The following is a 26,082-nucleotide window of genomic DNA, read 5'->3' on the forward strand; positions in this document are numbered from 1 at the left end:
GAGCAAAAGCCCACCAGCTTGGACCCAAGGTCACTGGCTCCAGCAAGGGGCTACTTGGTCTGCTGAAGGCTCGCGGTCAAGGCACATATGAGAAAGCAATCAATGAACAACTAAGGTGTTGCAAAGCGCAATGAAAAACTAATGATTGATGCTTCTCATCTCTCTCCGTTCCTGTCTGTCTGTCCTTGTCTATCTCTCTCTCTCTGACTCACTCTCTGTCTCTGTAAAAAATAAAAAATAAATAGAAAAATAAAAGAAACATTTTATTCATTGCAACAATAATATACTATATTATAAATGCATAATAAAAACATTTGTAATATTTTATATTATATGCTTCCATATCTATTAATTTTTAATAATAATTGTAAGAAAAAAGTACTCATTTAGACACATACATCACGTCACACGCAATGGATTGACTCTGCATCCATCGAATACGGACATTTACAGATTAGTCTTCCAATATCAAAAAGGAGGACATGCAGGAGGACATTTTTCGAGGGAGGATGGAACTTACAAAAGGACTGTCCTCCCTAAAGAAGGACAATTGGTCCCCTTAGAAATATCAACTGGACCTAATTCAAGAGAAATTTGTTTCAATGTTGTCTCTTTTGTTTCTACCTCAGGTTATTTAAAATCACAAATGCCTCTGAAAGGTGACTTTATTTTCAATATGTTTGCAACGGAACTGCAGAGAAAGGTTTTAAGATAATATCCTAGGGCTGCAAAGCACTCCAGTCAGATTTTGGTGTATTTTGAAAAATGGATAAGCGCTGTTAGCCCTAAAGTGGTCTCCTCTCTCTCCCTCTCTCTCTCTCTCTCTCTCTCTCTCTCACACACACACACACCTCGTCCAAATACATGCAGAATAGTAAGAGTTTTACTGAGCTATAAATGATTATTTATTCCTTAAATATAATCCACCCATTCAATATTTACTGAGCATCCACTAAATGCTTGGGACTTATCAGAGCACCACCTATGTCAACGATCAGCGCTCCCCCATTCTGACGGTGGTGTGGTGATGGGCAGCCTGTACAGTAAGAGAAAATGAGAATTCATCCCGTGAAAATGAAGGACTTTTTCTAACTGAGCTGGTAAATTGGATTGTGAGGAGAAAGTGCCCTAAACCCAGTTAAATTCACAAGGAGGGCCAGTTACTGGATTTAACTGACAGAATGGTTGCTAATTACAACTCGAATTCCCTTAGGGTAGTTTACATCCCTAAACATGAAATAACGTTATAGGCCCTAAGGAAGAACGTGCAGCTCAGAGACGTATTAACAGGAAATGTGCGACGGCTTTTAATTTGATATTCCCTCCAATTTAAACGTGGCTTGCCTATTTATCATCTCATATTTTTGGTAGCCTAAGCCTAAACTACGTTGGTTTTTTTCGGCCGACACACAAGATCCTTATTTTGACGCCTATGCCAAAGTTCCGAGGCGCTGAGGCAGTTAAAGCGGCCACCGCGCCGCGAGGACGGAAGCATCCTGTGACAATAACCGTCAGGCCAGCCTCAGCCCCTCAGTTCTGCGGCTGCGCGTCGGTCGGGGTAGCCGAGCTGGTCAGACGCCACTCCGGAAAGGGACTTAGATCGTGGCCATTTTTCTACTATCCATGTGCATTTGGCACCTCACATATCAGAGCGAAAACGACACTGCTCGTTTCCAGTTAGGCGTCCAAGAAGACACTCGGAGCTTCCTGCCTAGGGAGACAGATGTGCTAGTAACCTCCTCTTGCCTCCCAGTCTTTTCCTCAGTGTGAGATCGTCTTTTTCTTTCTGCCTTGGTCTGAGTCGGCCCCACAGAAGGAATGTACCAGAAGAAGAAAAAAGAGGACAAAAGATAGGCTCGGAGGGTCCCCCCAAGCTGGAAAGTGACAGCAACGAACACCACCGTGCATGGAAGACACCTAACCGCCCCAACAAATCACTCCGCCCACTATCTACCTCCGTCGTGTCAAAGAGGCCGCTAAAGGCCGGAGGGCGGGGTCGCCAGAACTTCGCGCGAGACCCGCCACGAGACTTCCCACAAAGCCTCAGGGAACGTCCTAACAGCGGCCGGGGAACCGGTTTAGGGCGGAAGAGTGGGCGGGGCTTGCTCAGATATTTAGCGGCACCAGGGGCCACGCCCCAAGTCGGAAGTGACGGAGGCGAGCTAGCGCGTGGAAGGTAGCTCTATGGTTTTCCTCTCGCTCTTGAGTCGGGAAATGGCCGCTGTGTAGTTACAACGAAGATAAGTCCCGGGGACCGTGCTTCGGCGTGTCAGGTAGGCCTCGTGCTGCTTTCAGGGTAGTGAATTCACTCAAGGATAGTGAATACCGAGGACGAGTGACTATTGTTGACTCTTTTGTGAGTGGCGGCGGGTTGGCAGCGACAGGAGAACCGAGGGGACGTTGTGCCGTAATTTTTGTATTGCTCCGTCAGCTTCCCTCAGGTTTTCGAGGCACTACGGGTAAAAAGGTGAGGGGAGGCTGAGCCGCGAGAACGGTGCGCGCGCGGCTAGCTGCGAACCTGGTCGAGACCCAGAGACCGCGCGGCCTTCCCTTGCGCGTGCGCATATCAGCCTCTTCAACCCTTCCCCCATTTCTTCGGGCCAGACCCCAGCGCGCGCCCGACGGAACCCTTGGCCCGCGCACGCGCTCTTCCTTCTTTCTCGGTTCCCCGCCTACGGCTCCCGAAGTCGCGAGAGGTGCAACTTGGGTTCTCCTTATTGGCTGGATTCGCCATGATTCTCCACGGCCTTTGGGGCTTTGATAAAATAGTTATGATCTGCAACAGTGCACTGGGGTAGGTTGACCCCTTTTCTCTGGCCTCACGCTACCGTGGGTTTAAGCTTCATTTTTGTTATTTTACTCTGTGTAGGATGCTGTTCTGCGCCTCGTTAACTGACTCCCGCATCCAGCTTGGTGCCTTGGGCGTTGCGGGAACATTTTCTCCGGGGTGATCTCCGGTCTCCTTGGCAACGCATTTTGTTTTGGAGGAACGGTGCGCTGTTGACTAGGAGTTGGTGCCTGGTTACCGGTTCCTGGCTTGGGGACCGGACCTTAGCTGATCCTTCTAAGAGTGGTCCTGTGGCTCCTGGGCTGAAAAGGCAGCTAGCTCTTCGGTAGTACAAGCGAAGCAACGACCTCTCAGCAAGTGGTTCACCCCTTGGTATCGTGTAAGGGATTTTGCAGCCGTGATCGGGTCTTCGGTGGGGTAAATGGGTCGGAGTGGTGAGTTGAGGTTAGGGACTTGGCCCTCATTTTATTTAAAGTCCGTAAGTTTGCTTCATTTACTTTAAAGATTTATCCCATTAGAATCTAGCAGCAGTGCTGGCAACTATTTTTCTACATTAAAATTAGTTTTTAAAGCGTTTTAGAATTTAAAAAAAATTAATGACCAAACCTGGTACAAAAAGATTAGCTAATGCAGACATCTTTTTTTTCCTTTTTTTTTGGTAGCAGCGCCTTTTAAATTTTGGGGAGGAGAATTGAAAAGCAGAACAATTCCTTATCCCTCGTGTGAATTCTCTTTCCAATTGGAGTCTAGTTGGAATGGTGGGCCACTGTTTAGACAAGAACGTTTACATAGGAAAAACCGCTACAAGTTTGCTTTTATGTGATCCTAACCAATCCAGGATAAATAATTTGATGGGAAGAATTGTGTGTGATGTAACTCAGATGAATGGATTTCAAGTTTTTCTTCTGATGACTTGTAGCATCTTGTTTTAAGGATACTATGCTTCTAGTGTTGCATTGTTATAAAATGTGGAATTCCCCTTAATTCAGATAATTGAAATGGTGGCAAAGGATATGTAGCTAGAGCTGATTTTTTTATTTGCAAGAATAGTGTTTTAGGACTTGTAACAGAGCTGTGAAAGGTTATCAGTTGGTGAGCTCAATTCTAGTTGAATTTGAGTGACTTAGGTACGTAAGTTGTGTTAGATTCTCCTTTGTGATGAGCAGACTTGTAGAAAAGGAGAAAGTCTTTTCAGCTCTACATAGAACTTTGGGTTTAGAGTTTACAGAAACTACACTCAAAATCATTAGTGGCCTGACCGGGCGGTGGCTCAGTGGCTAGGACGTTGGACTGGGATGCGGAGGACCCAGGTTTGAGACCCTGAGGTCGCCGGTTTGAGCAAAGGTCACCAGCTTGGACCCAAGGTTGCTGCTTGAGCAAGGGGTTACTCGGTCTGCTGTAGCCCCACGGTCAAGGCACATATGAGAAAGCAATCAATGAACAACTAAGGTGTCGCAACGAAAAACTGATGATTGATGCTTCTCGTTTCTCCCTTCCTGTCTGTCCCTATCTATCCCTCTGATTCTCTCTCTGTCTCTGTAAAAAACAAAACAAAACAAAATTAGTGGAATACGAGGTGAATTCTGTGTAATTTACAGTTGTTAATTAACAAAGATGTAGATAGGGAATCAAAATATTCATTAAAATGCTCTTATTTCTAAACCCTAGAATAACAGTGCCTGATGTGTATTAGGCACCTAATAAATTCAAAGGAATTCTGAAAGCTTGGAGTGAAAGATGGGATTAAATATAGCTTGTGAGATGATTAAATGAGGTGATTTTAAAGACATAGCACAGTTCTCAGCGAATGGTTGTTATTTAGATTTGTAGCTTGTTATGATTTAGGTATTTTCCTCTAGTTGGTTTTTGGAGGGCAGGAATCTCTTACATAGTCATGTTTCCATAATACCTAGCACCAGCGGTTCTCATCCTGTGGGTCGCGACCCACAGGTTGGAACCGCTGCCTAGCACAGTGCTTTGTCAAATACTTATATTAAATATTATATATTTAATATATTATGTGTCTTTTTACATATGATCATTTTCTTAGTATGGATACTTGAGTATATTTATAGATTGTGAAAAGAATATATATCTACTAGTCTAACAGGCTACATTCCAATGAAAATCTGTGACTCACCAACTTATTCAATCCAATCTAAAAGCAACAAAATTAGAAATACAAAGTAGAGGAAATTATAGATTTAAACTAGTAAACCAAGAACAATGTTCCCTATATACCTATGACCCAACTGCCAGGGGAGATTAAGAGAGAGAAGCTAGGAAGGAAGAATAGGGACCTAGTGAATGAGGGAAACATTAAAATGTAAAAAACTAGCAAAAACAAAAGGCCATGATCAGAAACAAAGGATTTCTAAAGTACATGCCTATTTATATTTTTAAAAACATTAACTCCTTGCCCTGGCTGGTTGGCTCAGTCGTAGAGCGTCGGCCTGGCGTGCAGAAGTCCCGGGTTCGATTCCGGCCAGGGCACACTGGAGAAGCGCCCATCTGCTTCCCCACCCCTCCCTCTCTCCTTCCTCTCTTCCTCTCTGTCTCTCTCTTCCCCTCCCGTAGCCTAGGCTCCTTTGGAGCAAACATGGCCCGGGCGCTGGAGATGGCTCCTTAGCCTCTGCCCCAGGCGCTAGAGTGGCTCTGGTCCCCACAGAGCGAAGCCCCGGAGGGGCAGAGCATCGCCCCCTGGTGGGCAGAGCGTGGCCCCTGGTGGGCGTGCCGGGTGGATCCCGGTTGGGCGCGGTTGCATGCGGGAGTCTGTCTGACTCTCCCCGTTTCCAGCTTCAGAAAAATACAAAAAAAAAAAACCCAAAAGACAAAACATTAACCTCCTCCAAGTGGACAAAGAAAAAGTAGTCTAAATTGGTGTGTTATGAAACTTTCTTCTGACCTAGAAGTCCAACACTACTGAGATTCACTGCGGAAGTCATATAAGGTTCATTTTAGTTAACAAATCTAAAAGGCTAATTTTAATTTTTATATACCCAGACAAAAGCCAATTGCCAAATCTCTCTGCTGTCATGATTTTTTGAAGTTCCAAAAAAACACTAGAAATAGCAAAGTGAAGGGGAGAAAGGTGTGTATTTTTTTCATGTATGTCTTTTTATGAATTCCTTGAGTGTAGGCATATATTGTATTCCTTAGTTTTTGTTCCTCCAGTGATTTTAGACTATTCTTGGCATGTAATTGATAATCACTGAATGTTACTCAGAAGGCTGATTCAGTACTGGTAACAAAATTTTATGCAAAATTTGAATTTATTTGAGTAATAACAGTAAATTAGTTGAGGAAGAGGATTGGCTTCAAGTAGGTATTTAATTTACTAGCTGTCCTTTTATTAGAATGTCTGCTATATTACATGTATCAAAATGCATTTAGGCACAAAGCTTAGAGTTACTGTGATTGCTGATGTATAAAGTGTAAAAAATCATTTTCAGATGAGGCTAAACTGTGTGAGGGAAAGTGGCCAAGAGAGAATAAGTTAAGTAGCAGAGCATTAAAATAAACTCTTATTTTAGATGAGTTATATAGTAGTAAGAATACTAACTACATTGATATGACAAGATGGCATAATGTTAGCTCCTTTGGATTTTCTCATAGGATGACAGCATAGTTTATGTTTTGTTTTGTAAAGCCCACATTACTAAAATGAGAATTCAAGCAGGTGCTCTCAGTTTCATGATACTGTTGCATTCTGATTAAAACAAAAAGTTAAGGTCTTGAAGCTTTTGTGGTTAAGTTTATTTCCTAAGTCGGTTTCCCCTCCCTGGAAATCATTAGTGCCTTTTTAAAGAGTTTATTGCAGCCTGGCACTGTGGAGTTGTAGTGGATAAAGTGTTGACCTGGAATGCTGAGGTCACCAGGCAGAAACCCTGGGCTTGCCTGGTGGAGGCACATAGGACAAGCAACAAATGAACAACTATGAAGCAACTATGAGTTGATACTTCTTGCTCCCCACCCCACCCCACCCCTCCTCTCTCAGTAAAATCAATAAATAATATATTAAAGAAAAAAAGTTTATTGCAAAAAAGAAATGTTGATTGCATTGCTGAATACAAGACACTGTAAACTAGATATTTAATTTTTCATAAATCAAATTCTATTTTTTTTATTTTTGCCAGTTTATTGCAGAACACTCTCCACGAAGAATTTGAGTATCTCAAAGACTTGACTGCTCGATCCTGCAAAACACCCAAGGTATATAGCATTCATTTTTCTAGTTGTTAGCTTGGCTTATTTTTTGAAAATGTGAATATTAAACTCATGATTCAGACTGAATGACTAAAAGTGATGTGGTCTGAAGATTTTGTTTTGCTTTGTTTTGTCTTGTTTTAGTGACTTGTATGAAGTAAGCCAGAGTTTAAAAGTTAGTTTTGGGGAAAAGATTCTTTGTCTTCTGCAGTTCTTAGTTGTGTCTACTTCTACTTCTATAAACACATCTACATATTTAAAGACTCAGACCACACAAAGTTATTTAAAAGGATGACAAAAGCAAGACAAAACTGTCCACCTTGTTTAACTGATCTTTCTTTATGCCTGAAAGAAGAGTTCCATAACTTAGCATTTTTCTTTTTACCTTGGTGTTAATGTAATTAAAGTTAATTGCTATTAAGTCTGTTATATGTGTCAACTCATTTGGTCCTCACTACAATTCTGAGGAGTATAATGTCTGTGTATTTCTTACTTAGAATAAAAAGTGAGAGAAGACAAAGCTGATATTTGTCTGTTTGAGTAGAGTTATGTTTTATTTTGAAATAAGTATTGGAAACCTTGAATTTGTCAGTTATGTTTTTTGATGAAGTATGGGGACATTGCCATCAACTCTTCTATAAGTTAACTTATCTTAGTGATTTCAAATACTGTGTCACTGTCATAGTACTAAGCAAAGTTAAGATAGGTAAAATAGATGCCTTCAGAAATATTTGGTTGCAAAAGAAATGGTTTTAAATACATGGCAATTGCAGACCGTTTGAAGTTTAGTAAATCACTTTTATAGAAACTTACTAATTCTGAGTAATAAGTTAGTGGAAATTTGGAAATAATCGTAGCAGAAATAGACTTGAGTTATATATGTAAATAAAATTTTATGAAGAGTAGATCTTATAAATTAGTACTGTTACTGATTTATGAAATTTGATTGGATACTTACTAAATAGTGTTTAGAAGAGTTAGAATACTGTTATGTAGCTCTTTTTCTTGTAGCTCCATTTTTTATTGCAGCAATCTCTCCACTTTCTTTATCTTGTATTTTTTTTTCATCTGGGTATACCAAACATTGTCACATAAGTTCATTTTTATTCTGCAAGTCATGACTATTGAGAGTAGATCCATGACTCCAGCTGTTCAGAGATTTAGTGGCCTTTATTCTACTAGGAGACTACCCACCATTCCAGGCAGTATTATATACATGGAACAGTCAATTTAGTCCCATTTCAAGGCGATAAAACATTGTGATGACAGTCTGATAGGTTTATTTTTCTTGAGTTACGCCACTTGTATTTTCTTTGTTTAAGGTTCCTTATATGTAATACTCTGGTATTATTGATCTTTTTTTACAGGAGAGATAGACATTTGTATTGGGCATGGAATAACATTTAATATGCTGCTGCAGTCTGATACCATTACCCTTTCTGACTTTTGTAGCTGCTGCCTTTGGGATTGAGGCACGTAGGTGAAGCAGTCCATAGAAATTTTCTCTTGTGTCTTCAGTATATATAATACAGTTTTAGTTAGGAATAATTGACTGTCTTAGTACTCATTTGAAAAGAAGGATGTTGGATGATATCCTTGAGAAATTTATATCTTGTGAAATTCCATTTGTATCTGAAAATAAGTTCCATAATGTGAAACTTTTTCAATTGTGGTTTTTAACCTTTTTTGGTCTCTCATTTAGGAAAAAGAAATGGGTCGCTCTAATTCTAGATCACATTCTTCAAGATCAAAGTCTAGATCACAGTCTAGTTCTCGATCAAGATCACGGTCACACTCTAGAAAGAAGAGATACAGGTGAATTGTTGAGCTTTTAAGTCTTAATAATCAAATCAGCTAATATTTATGCAGTGCTTATTGTATATGACGTAGTGCTAAATTTATTAATATATTGTATTTTCAGAGAACCCTGTCAAATTGATTTGTTGTTGCCCTTATTTTAGAGTTAGAGAAATTTAGAATTGTCCAAATTGTAAGGTAGTAAGTGGCAAAGCTTTGATTAGAATCTAGCTAATCTGATTTTTAGCTCAGATTCTTACTGTATTGTGCACCACATGATGGGTTTTTTCTATTTATATGTTAAGAGGTACATTGGGTAAGGTAATAATTATTTGGCAATGAACAACCTCTATATTATTTCACAAAATTTTGCTATTTCTGACTCTGGGTCTTCATAAGTTTTTATTTCTGTTAAAAGTGATTAACTCCTATTGTCTGTTTTTAAATAGTAATACATATTTAGCATAGGAAATAGAAACCATAAGTGGAAATGAAGGTAATCATAATCTCATTAAAAATTAATACTAGTTTATGCCTTTTTACCCTGTATTATTTTTTTGATCCTAACTTTATATTATGTATGTATGCATTTGGCCAGTGATATTTCACTGATGGGCATTTTTCTGTGCCATTAAAAATTCTTTTTCACTATCAATCTATGTGATTGCTTAAATGTACTATAATTTGTTAGTATGTTCTATTGGATATGTCTTTTTCCCCCATTTCTGTGCCTTCATTTCTAAGGCCTTTAATTTATTTTCTCAGTATTTACCTTAGAAATGAGACTTTTTTCATTGAAAACAGTAAACTTTTGTATACATGAGTGGAGTTGTTTTTTAATGTACATTTTTAGCTTTGACAATTGATTTATGTGTTATATTCAAACCATAGTATATAGAATAGTAGGATGAAATAGTTTATTTTTATTGCATTGATATTTATTTCATTTTTAGTTCTAGGTCTCGTTCCAGGACGTATTCAAGATCTCGTAGTAGAGATCGTATTTATTCTAGAGATTATCGGCGAGATTACAGAAACAATAGAGGAATGAGGCGACCTTATGGGTACAGAGGAAGGGGCAGAGGGTATTATCAAGGTGGAGGAGGTAGATATCATCGAGGTGGCTATAGACCTGTTTGGAATAGAAGACACTCTAGGAGTCCTAGACGAGGCCGTTCACGTTCCAGGAGTCCAAAAAGAAGATCTGTTTCTTCTCAAAGATCCCGAAGCAGATCTCGCCGTTCATACAGATCTTCTAGGTCTCCGAGGTCATCCTCTTCTCGTTCTTCATCCCCATATAGCAAATCTCCTGTCTCTAAAAGACGAGGGTCTCAGGAAAAACAAACCAAAAAATCTGAAGGGGAGCCTCAAGAAGAGAGTCCTTTGAAAAGTAAATCACAGGAGGAACCGAAAGATACATTTGAACATGACCCATCTGAATCTATTGATGACTTTAATAAATCAGCCACATCTGGTGATATTTGGCCTGGCCTTTCAGCTTATGATAATAGTCCCAGATCACCCCATAGTCCTTCACCGATTGCTACACCACCTAGTCAGAGTTCATCTTGCTCTGATGCGCCCATGCTCAGTACAGTCCACTCTGCAAAAAACACCCCCTCTCAGCATTCACATTCCATTCAGCATAGTCCTGAAAGGTCTGGATCTGGTTCTGTTGGAAATGGATCTAGTCGATACAGTCCTTCTCAGAATAGTCCAATTCATCACATCCCTTCCCGAAGAAGCCCTGCAAAGACAATCCCACCGCAGAGTGCTCCACGAGACGAGGCTAGGGGGCGCTCCTCGTTTTACCCTGACGGGGGCGATCAGGAAACTGCGAAGACGGGCAAGTTCTTAAAAAGGTAAGGACTAAAGTAGAGATCTTTAGATATTAAGAGTCTTGTTCTTTGAGTTCTATTTGGATTTATAAGCCTAATAAACATTGTATTGTGATACGTATTGAGCTATTTTTACCCATTACTTCCTTCTTTATAAGTTAATTCCAGATTGTTTTTGTCTCCTTAATACTAGAAGTTAATGTTTTAACAGAAACTAATTTATATTCCTCCTTTTAATTTTACCCATTTTTGGTAAGTTCAGAGTTAAGAATGTAGACAAGGAAAAATTTGAGTACTGAGAAGCATGACTGATAACTAATATGTAAACAAAACAATTTAGATTAATTTTGTAATGTTAGAGTATTGAAAGCTTATTTTGTTCTCTTCAGCATTGTAATGTGACCTACATAAATAATGCAACTCTAGTTCATGTTTTTTCTTGTGTGGTACAGTCCAGCTACCAATTTTGAATAATCTGCCTGACTAGGAAAAATAACTATTTCTTACTGACCTTTGTGATATTTAAACATTCTTTAAGTTCTAATTTAAATTGTGTTGCTAAAAATACTTCCAATGTTTGCTAATGTAGTGTGATCAACTTAAAAAGCAAGGAAATAGAGCAGGCATGCTGTTTGTGTTATACAGAGCTGTGTAATCTAGATATAATTTTCTCATTGAATTTGATATATCATTTGTACTTATATTGCCAGAAATCATCATTTTCTACAGCAAAGTATATAGGAGCTGTTTCATTTTTAGATATATTATTTAATGTTAACAAATACATTGAAGTACACTTTTGTGAACTCTATTAGTGGATAAATAAATGAAGTAATCTTAAATTTTGTGTATAATTGTAAGAAGAATGATAATAGATAAGTATGTGGTTCTCAGCCTCAGAAATTAAACTTAAGCTGTGTTAATGTTACAGAATCTGAAAATTTGGATTTGTTAGTGCAGAATTGTGGACTCTTGACTATATAGAACTGGTTTTTGAGAATGGCTTTACTTTTTAAACTTCAGGAAGTCTATTACAAAATTTATTTAAAAGCTCAGTACCCAAGTGCTATATGGATGCCTTTACTATTTTTTAAAAGTGAAATCTGAAGTCACATTCCATAGGGCTTTTTTCTCTCTTACTGCTGGTCCTGTGGTATTGGGCAGCACATTTAAGTATGCAAGTTATCCACAGTGAATGCAATCCAGAGTTACCATCCTCTTCTTTGCTTATTCACAGGTTCACAGATGAAGAGTCTAGAGTATTCCTGCTTGATAGGGGTAATACCAGGGACAAAGAGGCTCCGAAGGAGAAAGGATCAGAGAAAGGGAGGGCAGAGGGAGAATGGGAAGATCAGGAAGCTCTAGATTACTTCAGTGATAAAGAGTCTGGAAAACAAAAGTTTAATGATTCAGAAGGGGATGACACAGAGGAGACCGAGGATTATAGACAGTTCAGGAAGTCAGTCCTTGCAGATCAGGGTAAAAATTTTGCTACTACGTCTCACCGGAATACTGAGGAGGAAGGACCCAAGTACAAGTCCAAAGTTTCGCTGAAAGGCAATAGAGACAGTGATGGATTTAGAGAAGAAAAAAATTATAAACTTAAAGAGACTGGATATGTAGTAGAAAGGCCTGGCAGTACAAAAGATAAGCACAAGGAAGACGACAAAAATTCTGAGAGAATAACAGTAAAGAAAGAAACTCAGTCACCTGAGCAGGTAAAGTCTGAAAAGCTCAAAGACCTCTTTGATTACAGTCCTCCTCTACACAAGAATCTGGATGCACGAGAAAAGTCTACCTTCAGAGAGGAGAGCCCACTTAGAATCAAAATGATAGCCAGTGATTCTCATCGTCCTGAAGTCAAACTGAAAATGGCCCCTGTTCCTCTTGATGATTCCAACAGGTAATTCCACATTGATGTCCAGTAAATAAAATAACCTTTAAAATATGGGTGGTTAGTTAATAATTTCAGTTAATTTTATTTTCAGAACATATTTCCCATTTCCCTATTCAAACCAATGGTATGTTTTGTTTGTATGTGTGTTTTTACCCCTATGTTCCAGACCTGCTTCCTTGACTAAAGACAGGCTACTTGCTAGTACACTTGTCCATTCTGTCAAGAAGGAGCAAGAATTCCGGTCCATCTTTGACCACATTAAGTTGCCACAGGCCAGCAAAAGCACTTCAGAGTCATTTATTCAGCACATTGTATCCTTGGTTCATCATGTTAAAGGTATGTTTAGTATGTTGAGTATTGTAAATTAAATTTCTCCTGTAAATAAAATGAACAGCTGTTCTTTAACAATTAATGTACCCCAATGATAGCAAGTATACAGACACCATTAAAAATTGGGGAAAAGGAGTGTTTCATGAAATGAGTGTTTCTTACTACCAGGAAGATATTTAATAAAAAGTGATTAAAATGTTAGGAGTTAAAATCCACCCTAAAAGTTATATCATGGTAAAGCATGATGCAGATTTATTTAATGCTAAGTCTTTTTAAAATTTTCCATTATACTGTATTTGAAGTGCAGAATACTTACAGAATCTCTTCCATTGCATGCATATGTATGACTTACAATGTACTCTTGGCATAGATTTACAGCAGTCAAGTAGTATTGTTGAATATTATTAAGAATTTTTCTCAACTTTTAAAACCTGAAACCAGTGGGAAGTGTCTTAATTTCCTAGCTTGTTTTTGTGTTGCTTTTTTACATGATAAATAAACAAGGAAAAGATGTTATTTTTAAAGGGGAAACAAGTTCAAGAAATTTAAGAGTATATTAGATTAGTAGTGATTACATGAATAATGACTAGTTAGGATATTTATATTTCTTTAGATACTAAAAATGATAAAGATGTTCATTTCAACTAAAATAGTGATATGCTATTTTCACCAGTATGTAATTCTAGCATCAAAATTGCTAAAGTAATTATTTTCAAAGGTATAGGGCAGGGGTCCCCAAACTTTTTACACAGGGGGCCATTTCACTGTCCCTCAGACTGTTGGAGGGCCAGACTATAAAAAAAAACTGAACAAATCCCAATGCACACTGAACATATTTTAAAGTAAAAAAACAAAACGGGAACAAATACAATATTTAAAATAAAGAAAAAATAAATTTAAATCAACAAACTGACCAGTATTTCAATGGGAACTATGCTCCTCTCACTGACCACCAATGAAAGAGGTGCCCCTTCTGGAAGTGCGGCGGTGCCAGATAAATGGCCTCAGGGGGCCGCAGTTTGGGGACCCCTGGTTTAGTGTATGACATTTTTAGGCAATTAGGTGAAGTTTTGTTTTTAAAAAAAGGCAGCATATTATGAAATAGTTTCTTAACTCAGGAATTTCCTGGCTTTTGTTCATAAAAGCCATTTTTTTAAAAAAGGTTTGTCTTTTTGACATGAAAACTTATTGTAATAACTGGCACTTGTCCTAGTAATTCTTTATGCACTTGATATTACAAAACTGATTAATTTATTTTTTACTGTAATTACTTAAACCTGGTAACAAGAGTTTTGTTATTTGTCTATAACTAGGTATGTGAACCAGTTTGTGACCATATTACTGTGGTACATAAAATATGAAACACTAGCATTTTTCTTCTTTACTTTTTTTTGACCTGTCTCCACATTTTACAATTTACTGCTGGATTTTGAGATCAGATTTTGATAAAATTTTTCCTTTTTCATTTTTTTTTTAAAGGACTGTAGTATGTTTTATTATTGGTATTGTGCAACCGATCTAAACAGCTCTTACTTAATCTAGAGCTGAAAATGCCCAGTGATGTTTTCTTTTTCATTGTAACTAGGTCCTGGAATATGTTTTGAAATGGCAAAATCCATGTTTCAAAGTAAAATAGCTGTTGAAAGATACAGGCAAAGTTGAATCTTCTGTCTTCCTGGCAAAAATGGCATAAAAACTGAGTTGCTAGCTCAAATTCCTGGGTTTCATGGAATTATGATTGAGGCACTACCCTTGTAGTGGCCGTTTCAAGTTTTAATGATTGGTTATGAGACATGTGCTGGATATTGGGCGGTAAGTTGACCCAGATGTATGTTGACCTGTTAAGCAGATAGTTTGCTTCGTAATGTAATACGTCTTTTTATTTTACATTTACAGCATATCTTGAACTGGTCTAAAAATTAATCAGTATTGGTATCACTGATTTTAAAACTTAAAAGACAAGGCATTAATATCAAATATGCTGTCAGGTTTGCCAAATGCCAGATTTTTGAATAATTAGTGAATGTTAATTGATTGAAAAGTATTTCCTAATTGAAATAGCAGTATTTAGGGTTTTTTTAATACAGTTTTTGTTATCAATGTAGTCTTGATGAAATAATTTTATTAGCTTACTAAAATCAGGTCTGTAGTTATTTCAGTATTTTCTGCAAATGAATAAATACTTGAAGTAACATTTTTTCATATTGGCAAGGGATAAGGATATTCACATACTGTTTTTCTGTTTGAGAAAAGTAGTGTATTATAAAAATGGAATTAAACTCTCAGTTTAATCTCTTGTTTTTGAATATGCAGTACTGATAGGGACCTGTAAGGAACTTTGTATCAGTTTCTTGTTGAGATAAAAGAGTTATAAAAGGGTCAAGGTAGAAGGATCTCTTTGTAACACTTAATTCTCTTCTGCTAGGTTTCTTGAGTATTTTTATTTTCTTTTCACCTGCTACATGCTCTTCTGTCACAAATGAAAATCACTCTTAAAGAAAATATTACTAATTGGGCAGTATTTCTCCTAAACCAACAGAGCAATACTTCAAATCACCTGCGATGACCCTAAACGAGAGGTTCACTTCCTATCAGAAAGCCACTGAAGAACATAGTACCCGGCAAAAGAGCCCTGAGATACACAGGTATGTGGACTCTTGGGTGGGTGTATAAAAGGCTATTTTGATAGGAAGACACTGTTTAAACAAGATGACCTTATTTTTTGCTTCATAAGATGCACTTTTCTTTTCTCCCAAAAGTGGAGGGGAAAATACCCATGTGTCTTATGGAGCGAAAAATACGGTTTTTTATTAAACATTTTAACACACCATTTGGTTCAGAATATTTTCTTATTTTCCTCCTTAAAACCGTAGGTGTGTCTTATGGTCAGGTGTGTCTTTATGGAGCCAAAAATACAGTATATTGAAACTATGCTAGCATCATGATACAAATGAACTTTGTTTTATTCCTGGTTTATAGCTTGAATAAACATATGTCCAGTCTTGAAAAGTTTGTAATTTATTGTTTATTCTTAATTTTCAGTTTATTTGGTTTAAACTGGTTAGAATTTAAAAGTCTTTTATCACTCCCCAGTATAGAATTAAAGTAGTACCACAGATGCTGGCCAGTTCGAGTGTTGTCCTGAAATGCCAAGGTTGTGGGTTCAGTCCTGGGTCAGGGTACATTTGGGAAGCAACCAGTGAATGCACAGCTGAGTGGAACAACAAATGAATACTTCACTCTCCTTGCCACCCTTCCTCTCTTTCACTCTGCCTCTCTTCCTATCACTTCCTCTCCCCCTCTTTCTCTCTAATATATATAAATAGTTATGGTTGGTTTTTGGGAGAAGGTTGGATGCGAGAGTAACCCTTTAATTTAATATACGTGTAAAATAAAAATGCTTGGTGGAGAGCTAGAACTGTTTTTCATGAAAAGAGTATGAACGTCGGAGTCAGACAAGTATGTTGAAATCTTGGCTGTGTCACTTCATTGCATTGTCATGAACAAGTTATTTAATCTATGAACATTAGTTTTTTTTCCATCTATAAAATAAGGATAGTGGTGACATCATTGGTTATAAAGTATATAACACTAAGCTTATTACATAGATGTGGTTTTGGTGATGACTGTTCAAGAGCACTGGGAAGTTGGAACTAACACTGGCTTATTTAAAAGGCAAGGAGAGGCACAGAATAAAACAAGATCCATTGAATTTTTTAAAATACTGGGGACACTTAGGAATAATTCTATTTATTATTAGGGTATTGATTATATTTGTATTGTGGTTGTATGATGATACTAAAATGATAACATTCAGTTTAATCAAAACATTTAAAAAAAAATTTTTTTTTTCCCATTGATTTGAGAGACCAAGAGAAGGGGAGAATGTGGGAGAGAGAAGCAATGACTTGTTGCACTTAGTTGTTCGATTTTTATTTGCACTCACTGATTGCTTTTCCTATGTGCTACCCTAACTGGGGATCAAATCCCTGTCCATGGTCTGCTAGAATGATGCATTATACACCGAGCCACCCAGCCAGGATCACACCATTTCCCTTTTTGATATTAAAATAAGTTTATTTTCTTAAAAGATCAAGCTTCATTTATATAAATAATCTGGTTGAAACATTTTAATTTATTTTTAATGGGAATCTTATTCTTAATTGCTTGTTAGTGATTAGATGAATAGTTTTATTGTGCTAGATTAGTTGATTGTAGAGAAATAACTGTCTTGTACTTTCTTTACAAAAATTAAAAATTCTGAGAAATTTTGGGAACCATTAAGTTAATTTGACTACAAATAGAATTTTTTTTACATTAAGGAGAATTGACATCTCTCCAAGTGCCCTGAGGAAGCATACCCGTTTAGCAGGGGAAGAGAGAGTTTTTAAAGAAGAAATTCAAAAGGTATGTTCAGTTTGTACAAAACAGTTTAGGCAAAATGATTACTGATATTTTGTTTTTAACTTATAAATACACACACACTCACACACAGTTCCTTCCTAGAAGATACTAAGCTGACACTATACCATGTTTCGAAGTTAAACCAAGAATGTTTTTTTTTGTTTTGTTTTTTGAGAATTTTTATGAGCTTACTAGAGCCAGACTATTGACATGACAGATGCAAAGAGAGAAAGAGAGCAAGATCTCAAATGTTCCCCAAATCAAGAGTGATTTTTAAAAATGCTAATGAAAGAAATTACTTCTAAGAAAAGGGTTAAGAACCAATGGGTAGACAAAAGTTATAAAAGCAATGATATAAATTATATTGTTTTCTATAAATTATAGTTTTGAGGTGATATGGATGAACTAGAATAAATATTTCTTGATTTATTTGTGCTCAAGTTGATAACTAGGCTCTTCACAGAATTGATCCTAGGGTACAGGGCATTTTTGATCTGGACTAAGATATAAGCATGCTAAGAGTTGATTTACAAATGAATGTTTGGAGTCACTATTAGAATTGCGGATTTGGGAGGACAAATGTTAAACTTGAACTTGTGAATGACTGGCTTTGGGGAGGGTCTTTGAAAATGGAATTCAGTCATTAAGGGGCCATGATATACTCTGATGATTTGAAATTGACATTTTCTGGGTAGGCCAGTCGTGATAGGCCATAAAAGTCTAGGGGAAGTATAGGGGGAAGAGTAGAGAAGGAGCAACTATTGTAATGAAAAGGTTAGGTGACTATGAAGTACTGTGTTGTTCCAGTTCTGGCTGTCACTAAATACTATCTCTGATACTTGGAAAACATTTAGCTTCTTAGATGTTGGTTTTCCAAGCAGAAAGATGAGAATTCATCCGGTTTGTACAGTTACTAAACGATGGGGTATTAGGAAAACATTGGCACTTTTTATTACTAGAAGCTTTTTTAAATAGTTGTGTACAGATGTTTAAATGTAATGGAATTTAGAACTTAGAAAATGGTTTTTTTGCATGGGGCATATTGATCTTGGAAAACCCGATATTGAGAAGTGAATACTAATTTTGGCTTTTACTTTCAGTACCTTGGATTCAGTGTTGGTTTTGTTTTGCCAACACTTTGTGCTCTGACACTGAGTATTTTGCTTCTCTTAATTCCTCAGACCAGATACTGATTTTGAGGAAAAATAGTGATTACTGATGGATGGATAAGAGGATATTGCTTTTTATCTTTCATATTCCTACCTGAATGGATACTTAACATGTATGTTGATGTGTCGTATATATACATATAGGTTGGAGTTTACAAACTATTTTTACTTCCTTTAGCTTGTTACTACTTCTGGGCTTGGTAATACCTAGGTGAATAGGAAGGTTTTAGCTCTTGATTAGATTTCCCTTGGTTAGCCTGGGAGCAAATAGGTGAGTAGTTGATATTATTTGGAGATACTTTATACTTTCAGGTTTATGAATGCTTATGAATATTATAGCTAGACTTCCCAGTACTACTTATTGTTGAATACTAGCAAGGATGTCCACATTATTAGCATCTTACTGATGTGTAATTTTTCTTCATTCCTAGATTCCTCTTTCCATCTTCCTAAATTATATAGTATTTGAAAAAGCAATTGGAACAAGAAGGAGGTGAATTGTGACCCAGTTAAACTAATGTCCGTTGCAATACCTGAATTGAGAAAGGGCAATATATGGCCCAAGATACTGAGTACAGGATTGGGAATAATGTCTTTCTGGCTTTGTTTCTACCCTGTTTAACTTCAGTTGGTTTCATTAATCATTCCAGTTGCATGTTATGGAAATGACACAGTTCTTACTTTAAGTGGTTTTTATTGCGTTTGTCAACTTCTTTGGAAACAGCTTAATGATGAGGTTTAAGTAATTAGAACCATTAATTTAGGATACTTGAACTTTATAGGCTACATCACAGCTAAAGATTATCATCTTTGTCATTGTTCAACTATTTTTAAAAAATGCTATTAGGAAGGATAAGGGATGATAATGAGAATTGCTGGGTAGAGTAATAAATCATTTTATTGTACAAAAGTTTATGGATTGCTTTGAATAAAAATTTAGGAAAATTTTCAAGATAATTAGATTTTAATAATTTTCCCAATCTTATTGCACTTGTGTACACAAATGTTTAGTAAAAACAACCAAGTACATTTTTTAACAAAAACTTAAGTATGAAAGAAGTTTATGATCCATTTTTTTCTGATCCTAAAATGACACTTTAGAAACTGGCATAAAATTTGGCTCTCTATATTTTTGTTTTTTTGTCTTCTGAAATTTACTTTACACGTCTTTTATAGGGAGATAAAAAATTAAGGTGTGATTCTGCTGATCTTCGGCATGACATTGATCGTCGGAGAAAAGAAAGAAGTAAAGAACGGGGGGATTCCAAGGGCTCCAGGGAATCCAGTGGGTCAAGAAAGCAAGAAAAGGCTCCAAAAGATTACAAGGAATACAAATCGTACAAAGATGACAGGTAATTGTTAAGACTGTCTGAATTAGGTTTTAGCTTCTAAATAGCCTTTAATAATTGTCAGCTTAATTGCTTTCAATTTTGATTATGTAATCAAATGTTTAAATTTAAACAATTAAAATTATTTGTTTTACAGCAAAAATGTATTTGTCTTTTACACGGCTTATGGTGGATGAGGACAAAAACTTTGGAATAGCAAGCTAACACTGAAAAAAAAAATGACAAATTAATGTGTCCTATTATCCAGGCTACATCAGGAGGTTGGACTTCAATGCAGTGCATTTCTAGAAACAGTTTGTGTAAGAACTTTGGTTCGTTATGCTTGATTCCGCACTTTTTCAACTCATAACACCCAGAGTACAAGAATTTTAAACTGATACCCAGTGGTTTAACATGGGAGAGATGGGGGGAGGAAGGACTAGTTTTTATAAAATAGCAATGTGTGTTAGTTTTTCAAAGTAATGTTTCCATGGATACTGTTAGCAGTGGTAAGAGTTATCGCAGGTATGACCTTTTCGGGTGTTGCATTAGAATCATCCAAAATTGATCACCATAGAGTCAAATAAATAATAGGAATACTGAGTATCATAGATGATTTTTTTTTTTTGGTATTCATTAGGTAAATGGTGGATTTTACTTCTGGTTTTTTGCTTTTGTTTTTTTTAATTTATGGCTGGTATTTGTAATGTCATATGCTTTTTATTTCTATAATGGAGTTATGGCCCAAACCATACCAACTGTTCTCACCTATGGTATACAAACTGTAGTCATTTTGAAACTTGGCCTTTAAGAACATTCTTACTTTTTCCTACTCTTCTTTTTCTTTCCTTAAAATAATAAAAAATGTTAAAAATACTGAAGAACTGAATCTCATACTTGAAGTTTCCGGACTGCTAGTTTCTAACTGGCAGGCATAACATGTTTTTCAGTAATGTCGTAAAACAAATATTGAAGGATAATGAAAACAGACTGTGAAAGTTTAACACCCAATCATCTTAGTTATGTAATCATTTTAATAGAGGATAGTTTTTGACTTGAAAAATATCCCTGTTATTATAAGATTCAACAGGGTCTTCATCTTTTTAAAGATAGCACATACATATTTTTTGTGTTTTCTTTATTTATTTTGCAGTAAACATAAAAGTAGAGAACAAGATCATTCTCGATCTTCATCCTCTTCAGCATCACCTTCTTCTCCCAGTTCTCGGGAAGAAAAGGAGAGTAAGAAGGAAAGAGAAGAAGAATTTAAAACTCACCATGAACTGAAAGAATACTCAGGCTTTGCAGGAGTTAGCCGACCACGAGGAACCTTTGTAAGTAATAAAATTATATTTGATCATTTGATAGGACTTACGAGTACTGTATATAAGGAAAGTGAAATTTCATAATTTAGACATTTTTATGTGAGTCATTACTCTTAGAGTTAGTCTTGAAAAATGAAATGGTATTTGAAGTATCTACATTAAGAAATGTCATTGGTGATGGCAGGAGGGGCTGGAGCTGGGATGGTGCTTTCTTTGTACACAGAATTAAAACAATAAATGTTTTTGCCTCATTAAAAAGAAAGGAAAGATACTATTTTGAGATCTAGAAGCATCTATGTAAACTAGATACATTTCTTAACTTTTGGAATCAATAACTGACAGTACTGCAAACCCAAGTACTGCAAAATCAAGGAAGGTTACTGATTGAGATCCATTGTTTTTAATCATTTAGTTTGGTAAGATATCTAGAAACATTTAAAATCCATATGTGCGTATCTATATTATAACTTTTTAAAATTTTTTTTCATGTTTTCTTCAAGTCCTTGTTTATATGTATCCATCATAGAAACCATCAACTTTTCTTTTTATTCTACATAGCATACATATTACCCTCATGATTTAATACATTTATTTTAATTATTAATTTAATGACTTCATAGTAGTGCATTTTCTTCTTGACTCTAATTTTTAGATTCAGATTCCTGCCTTGATTGAGTTCCAGTTGATTATAATAGTTCATTGATAAGTCATTTGGGAAAAGGAAGAGCTTTGCTTAGATGGTGATAGGTATAGTTGAACATTTGGGGTCCCTATGATCATTCAGAGGAATTAGACAGCTCCTGGCTACTCAAAGGGAAAAGAACCAGCTTGATTATTTTGAAATACTAGTTCAGGTCATGAAAGTGGTATTCTAACACTTAGTTTTTGTGTATTCTTAACCTACTCACTTTCAGAAGGTAGAGTTTTTTATCTATGATTTAAAATAGACATCCTTTCCATCCTCAGTGGCTATGACTGGGATTTAGGAAGGAAATTAGGGAATATGTTTTTTTGTTACTGCAGTAAAATTAGAATTTGCATGTAACTTAAATACTTTTGATTGCATTACTAAACAACTTTGTTAATGTTAATCAGTTTCGAATTAGAGGCAGAGGAAGAGCCAGAGGAGTTTTTGCTGGGACAAATACTGGTCCAAACAACTCAAATACTACTTTTCAAAAGAGACCGAAGGAAGAGGAATGGGATCCAGAATATACCCCAAAGAGCAAGAAGTACTTCTTGGTGGGTCTTAGAAATCTGTGTTTATTTGGTTTGCATTAATTTTCAAAGCATACTGAGTGCATACGTTTGAGTACAGATATCCACTACTATGATAAGATTTCACCATAATGTGGGAAAACTTTTTAAAAACTCATTACCCAGATTATTTGAACTCTTGAAAATGTGGGACTCTAGTTCTGTCTCTACTTTAGTGACATCACCAATGGGCTGATCACGGTATCTAAAAATATACCTGATTTGATAGCCACATTCAGAGAAGAACATTAATAGCTTTATTTGTCTATAAGACAGTGACACTAGTAGAAACTTCTCATTAAGATTTACCTTCCATCATCACAGCCATTTGTAAATGAAAGATGAGAAGAATTTTACATATAATTATGGCTATTTCAGGGAGGCCATTAACTTTATTGGAGTAATTGGAGATTGGAAAATCACATTATGGAGAAGTTACTAGATACACTAATTGGATGCTTGCTTGTGATGCTTAGTTCTCAGTTTTGTAAGGGTAAAAGTAGTGAAAGATTCTCTCGGTAGTCGTGGGCATTTTCTGCATTTCAGTATGGAGAAAAGAAGGTTAGAAAGCATTACCAGAAATACTCATTTTTGTCATAGCTTCTTAGGGAAGTCATGTTTCAGAGACTAGTTATGAATACCTAGTTTTGTTGAAGCAGGTAGGAAGAGAGTACTAATTTACCGAATTTTATCTTGCATTTGACTTTTGACTACACAACGTGGGGCAAAAGTAGGTTTACAGTTTTGAGTATGTGAAGCAGTTATTCTTGTACTATTATTTATTGATTCTTGTTTTATTTTCTGTAGGAACAATTATAAACCTACTTTTACCCCACCTGTATTTGAATAAACCTGAATGTCCATGGCACATCTGCTAAGTTAGAGGATGTAGCTTTGTTCTGAAGTAGATGGATATTTTGGTTGAAGGATGGATATTTTGGTTCCAGAAATTAGTTTGCACTTACCTCTTTTTGGGGAATACTTTAATTACCAAGACTCCAAAAAAGTTAAATTTTTACAGAATGCATTATGCATTAATGCTTGCTTAACATTTGCTCCAATGAGGGAGAAATTTATGCTTGTGTGTGTTGCTTGAATTGGCAGTCTGTAAAGTGAAAGACATTTTATTCAGTTAGAGAAATAGTTTAAAGATCCATTTTCTTTGGGTTTAAGAATTTGTATTGACTGTTATTTATGGCAGGTCTGAAGGAAGACAAATAAGATATAATTCTGATTTTTGGTTTAGAGACTAGTAATGGATTCTAAATGTGTATTGTGGATTTTTTATGATGAGGAAAAAGGGGATTATTGCAAAGGAAATGGTGATTACGAGAGATTTTGTAAAGTACCTTCGCTGGAGTTGTGATGGGCAGGTGTACAGTAGGTAGCAGAAGTACTGAAACATCCTGATACAGAGAGCTCCAGTACTCAGATGGCTAGGTGATTGGTATGAGTTTGGGGAAATGAAGCAAAAGCAGGAGTCAGCTGTTGGAATACTGCAATACTTTTATAAATTTGGATTTTAAGCAGTTTTAGAACAGTCATGATTGCGAGAATACATATAAGGTCTACCGGAAAGTTCTGTCCGTTTTTGGAATAAAACAAAATACAAATTTTTCTTACCATAAATAAACTTTATTAAATAATATAATTGCCATTATTATTAATGATTTCTTGCCAACGTGAGGGCAATTTGTATATCCCATTTTTGAAAAATGTTTTATCTTTTGATGCGAAAAATTGAACAGTGCTTGTTTGATGTCTTCTTCATTTTTGAATTTTTTGCCCTTCAAAAAATTTTGTAAGGGCAAAAACAAGTGATAGTCGGAGGGTGCTAAGTCCGGGGAATATGGTGGATGCGACAGACATGCTTCTGTAGCATTTCTTTCTTGTTGAAATTCATAAAAGTTACAGTGGCGTAAATGAACTTTATCAGTAGCCATGGGTACACTATTGCTTCACACATAAGACTAACGCGAATCAACTTTGTTTTAGTTAATTTGCTACGTCAGTATGTATACATTAAGTGATAAAAATAGAGAGGCACACATGTGCCAAATAAACATGTGCTTACGTGTCGAAACTTGTGATAGAAACGGACAGAACATTCTGGTAGACCTTACACATCTGAGTGATACTGAATGTCTGAACTAAGGGGCTAGATTTGAGAAAAGTTAAGAAAGTAACATTTATGAGGACTTAGTCATGGACCCACTAATTGTATGTTGTTAGAAAGATGAAGAAATTCCCTTAAGATATAGGAGATACCAGGGAGAGAAGCCTACTTGAGGAGATTAAGTTCTGTTTTTCGAATGCCCAGTTGATATCAATTAGAGATGTGCAATGGTTAGTTGGCAGTGCAGATCTAGAGAGAAAAAAACCTAGGGGTCGTAATTTATTTACAAGTCACAACTAAGTCATTTTAATCATGCAGTTTAGAAGAGATTTCAAATTCAAAGCTGGGGTGAGGACTGAGTGATGGTACAAATGACAGAGTAGATCAAAAGTAAAGGTCGAAAAGTTAAGAGGGAAATGAGAGGTAAATCAGTAGGTTTTTAAAATACTTGTACCATTTGACAAATACTAAATTTAGGCCAGACCTCCATTTTGCTATGGTATTATTTCACAATCTGGTATCATATTTTTACCTTAAATTGGGACATAATCATTTTAGGTTGGCGTGTAATTAGAGAGCTGTCTACTAATCGAGAAGACTGTTAATTTTAAGAATTTAGCCACTTATAAGTAGTGGTAACATTTTATATGTTGCTGTTCTGGGTTATATTAAATTCTTTTTATTTCTATATTAAGTATAATGTGCTTTTGGCACAGATAGATGTTCATTAGAAGTAAAATTAACACTACAATTTTTTCTTACAAATCAATTCCCAAAGTTAATTATTTTGGTTCTTAATTATGAGCTATTGAAATGACAACTGGTATTTACATGGTATTTAAATTTTAAAGATTTTGCACCTTCTGTAAAGATACTTGACTTTTCAGACAGCTAGCACTGAGAATAGAAATAAAAACAAATATAATTGAGAGGAAATGAGGTTGAAAATTAGACCTTTTCCCTAGGTCCTTTCAGAACAATTGATCAGCATAGAAGGTTTGCCCATAATAATGAAACATTATAATACAGTAATAATGAGAATAAGTACTATACTAGGTACCCTTCTGTGTTTTTACATGTATTGGTTTACTTCATGCTTATAAAATCTTTTTGAGGTGGGGCCATTATTTAACTTTTACATATGGAAAACACTGGGCTACAGAGATTGAGCAGCTGGACCAAAGTTAAAGTTACATGGCCAGTAGAAGTGGAGTCAAAGTTTTAACCCATGTATGGGTCGATAGAGCCTGCGTTCTTTTTGCAAGTACTGTATTGTCCTTCCAGTACTGAGTAATAGAAACATTTGTTGCATTCTTTTCTGAAATTTTCCATCATAAAACAGGTTTATGTAGATAAGGTAATACTTCAATAATATGTACTCCAGGAGAGAAAATAGTCTTAGAATCTGAAATTCTATAGAGGGGTAAGTATATGAAGTTGGAGCAAGTGGAAAGGTGCTTCAGTCAGTGGGCAAGTTCTCAGTGGTGAGTTGAGGCCCTGGCTTGGTGACTCAGTTCAGAACATCGGTCTGATGTGCCAGGCTTGCACGAGGTCCCTGGTTGGGGCACATGCAGGAGTCAACCAGTAGGTACATGGATGGGTGGAACAACTGGTTGGTGTTCCTTCG

At 36.3% G+C, this 26,082-nt stretch overlaps 1 protein-coding gene across 6 annotated transcripts in view; it reads left to right on the top strand.

The window, feature by feature from the left end:
* Positions 1-1,601: 1,601 nt before the first annotated feature.
* The window catches only part of BCLAF1 (BCL2 associated transcription factor 1), a 30,716-nt gene continuing 6,235 nt past the window's right edge, over positions 1,602-26,082 (top strand). Inside the window, exons 1-11 of one of the 6 annotated variants that reach the window (XR_010750044.1) lie at positions 1,602-2,273; positions 6,925-7,000; positions 8,697-8,809; positions 9,745-10,653; positions 11,867-12,532; positions 12,693-12,862; positions 15,396-15,501; positions 17,179-17,263; positions 19,606-19,781; positions 19,915-20,077; positions 20,911-21,034. Coding sequence is in view for 5 of the 6 variants with exons in the window: in XM_066373159.1 (XP_066229256.1) it covers positions 8,706-8,809; positions 9,745-10,653; positions 11,867-12,532; positions 12,693-12,862; positions 15,396-15,501; positions 17,179-17,263; positions 19,606-19,781; positions 20,911-21,091; positions 22,178-22,324 (2,544 nt within the window). In the remaining variant the exon portion in view is untranslated. Of the gene's footprint in view, positions 2,274-3,045; positions 3,168-6,924; positions 7,001-8,696; positions 8,810-9,744; positions 10,654-11,866; positions 12,533-12,692; positions 12,863-15,395; positions 15,502-17,178; positions 17,264-19,605; positions 19,782-19,914; positions 20,078-20,910; positions 21,092-22,177; positions 22,325-26,082 lie in introns of those variants that run through there. The other 5 variants (XM_066373161.1, XM_066373159.1, XM_066373160.1 and 2 more) reach the window with 5 other exon arrangements.

Source organism: Saccopteryx leptura, chromosome 3 (genome assembly GCF_036850995.1).
Source record: "Saccopteryx leptura isolate mSacLep1 chromosome 3, mSacLep1_pri_phased_curated, whole genome shotgun sequence".
NCBI classification, from domain to species: domain Eukaryota; kingdom Metazoa; phylum Chordata; class Mammalia; order Chiroptera; family Emballonuridae; genus Saccopteryx; species Saccopteryx leptura.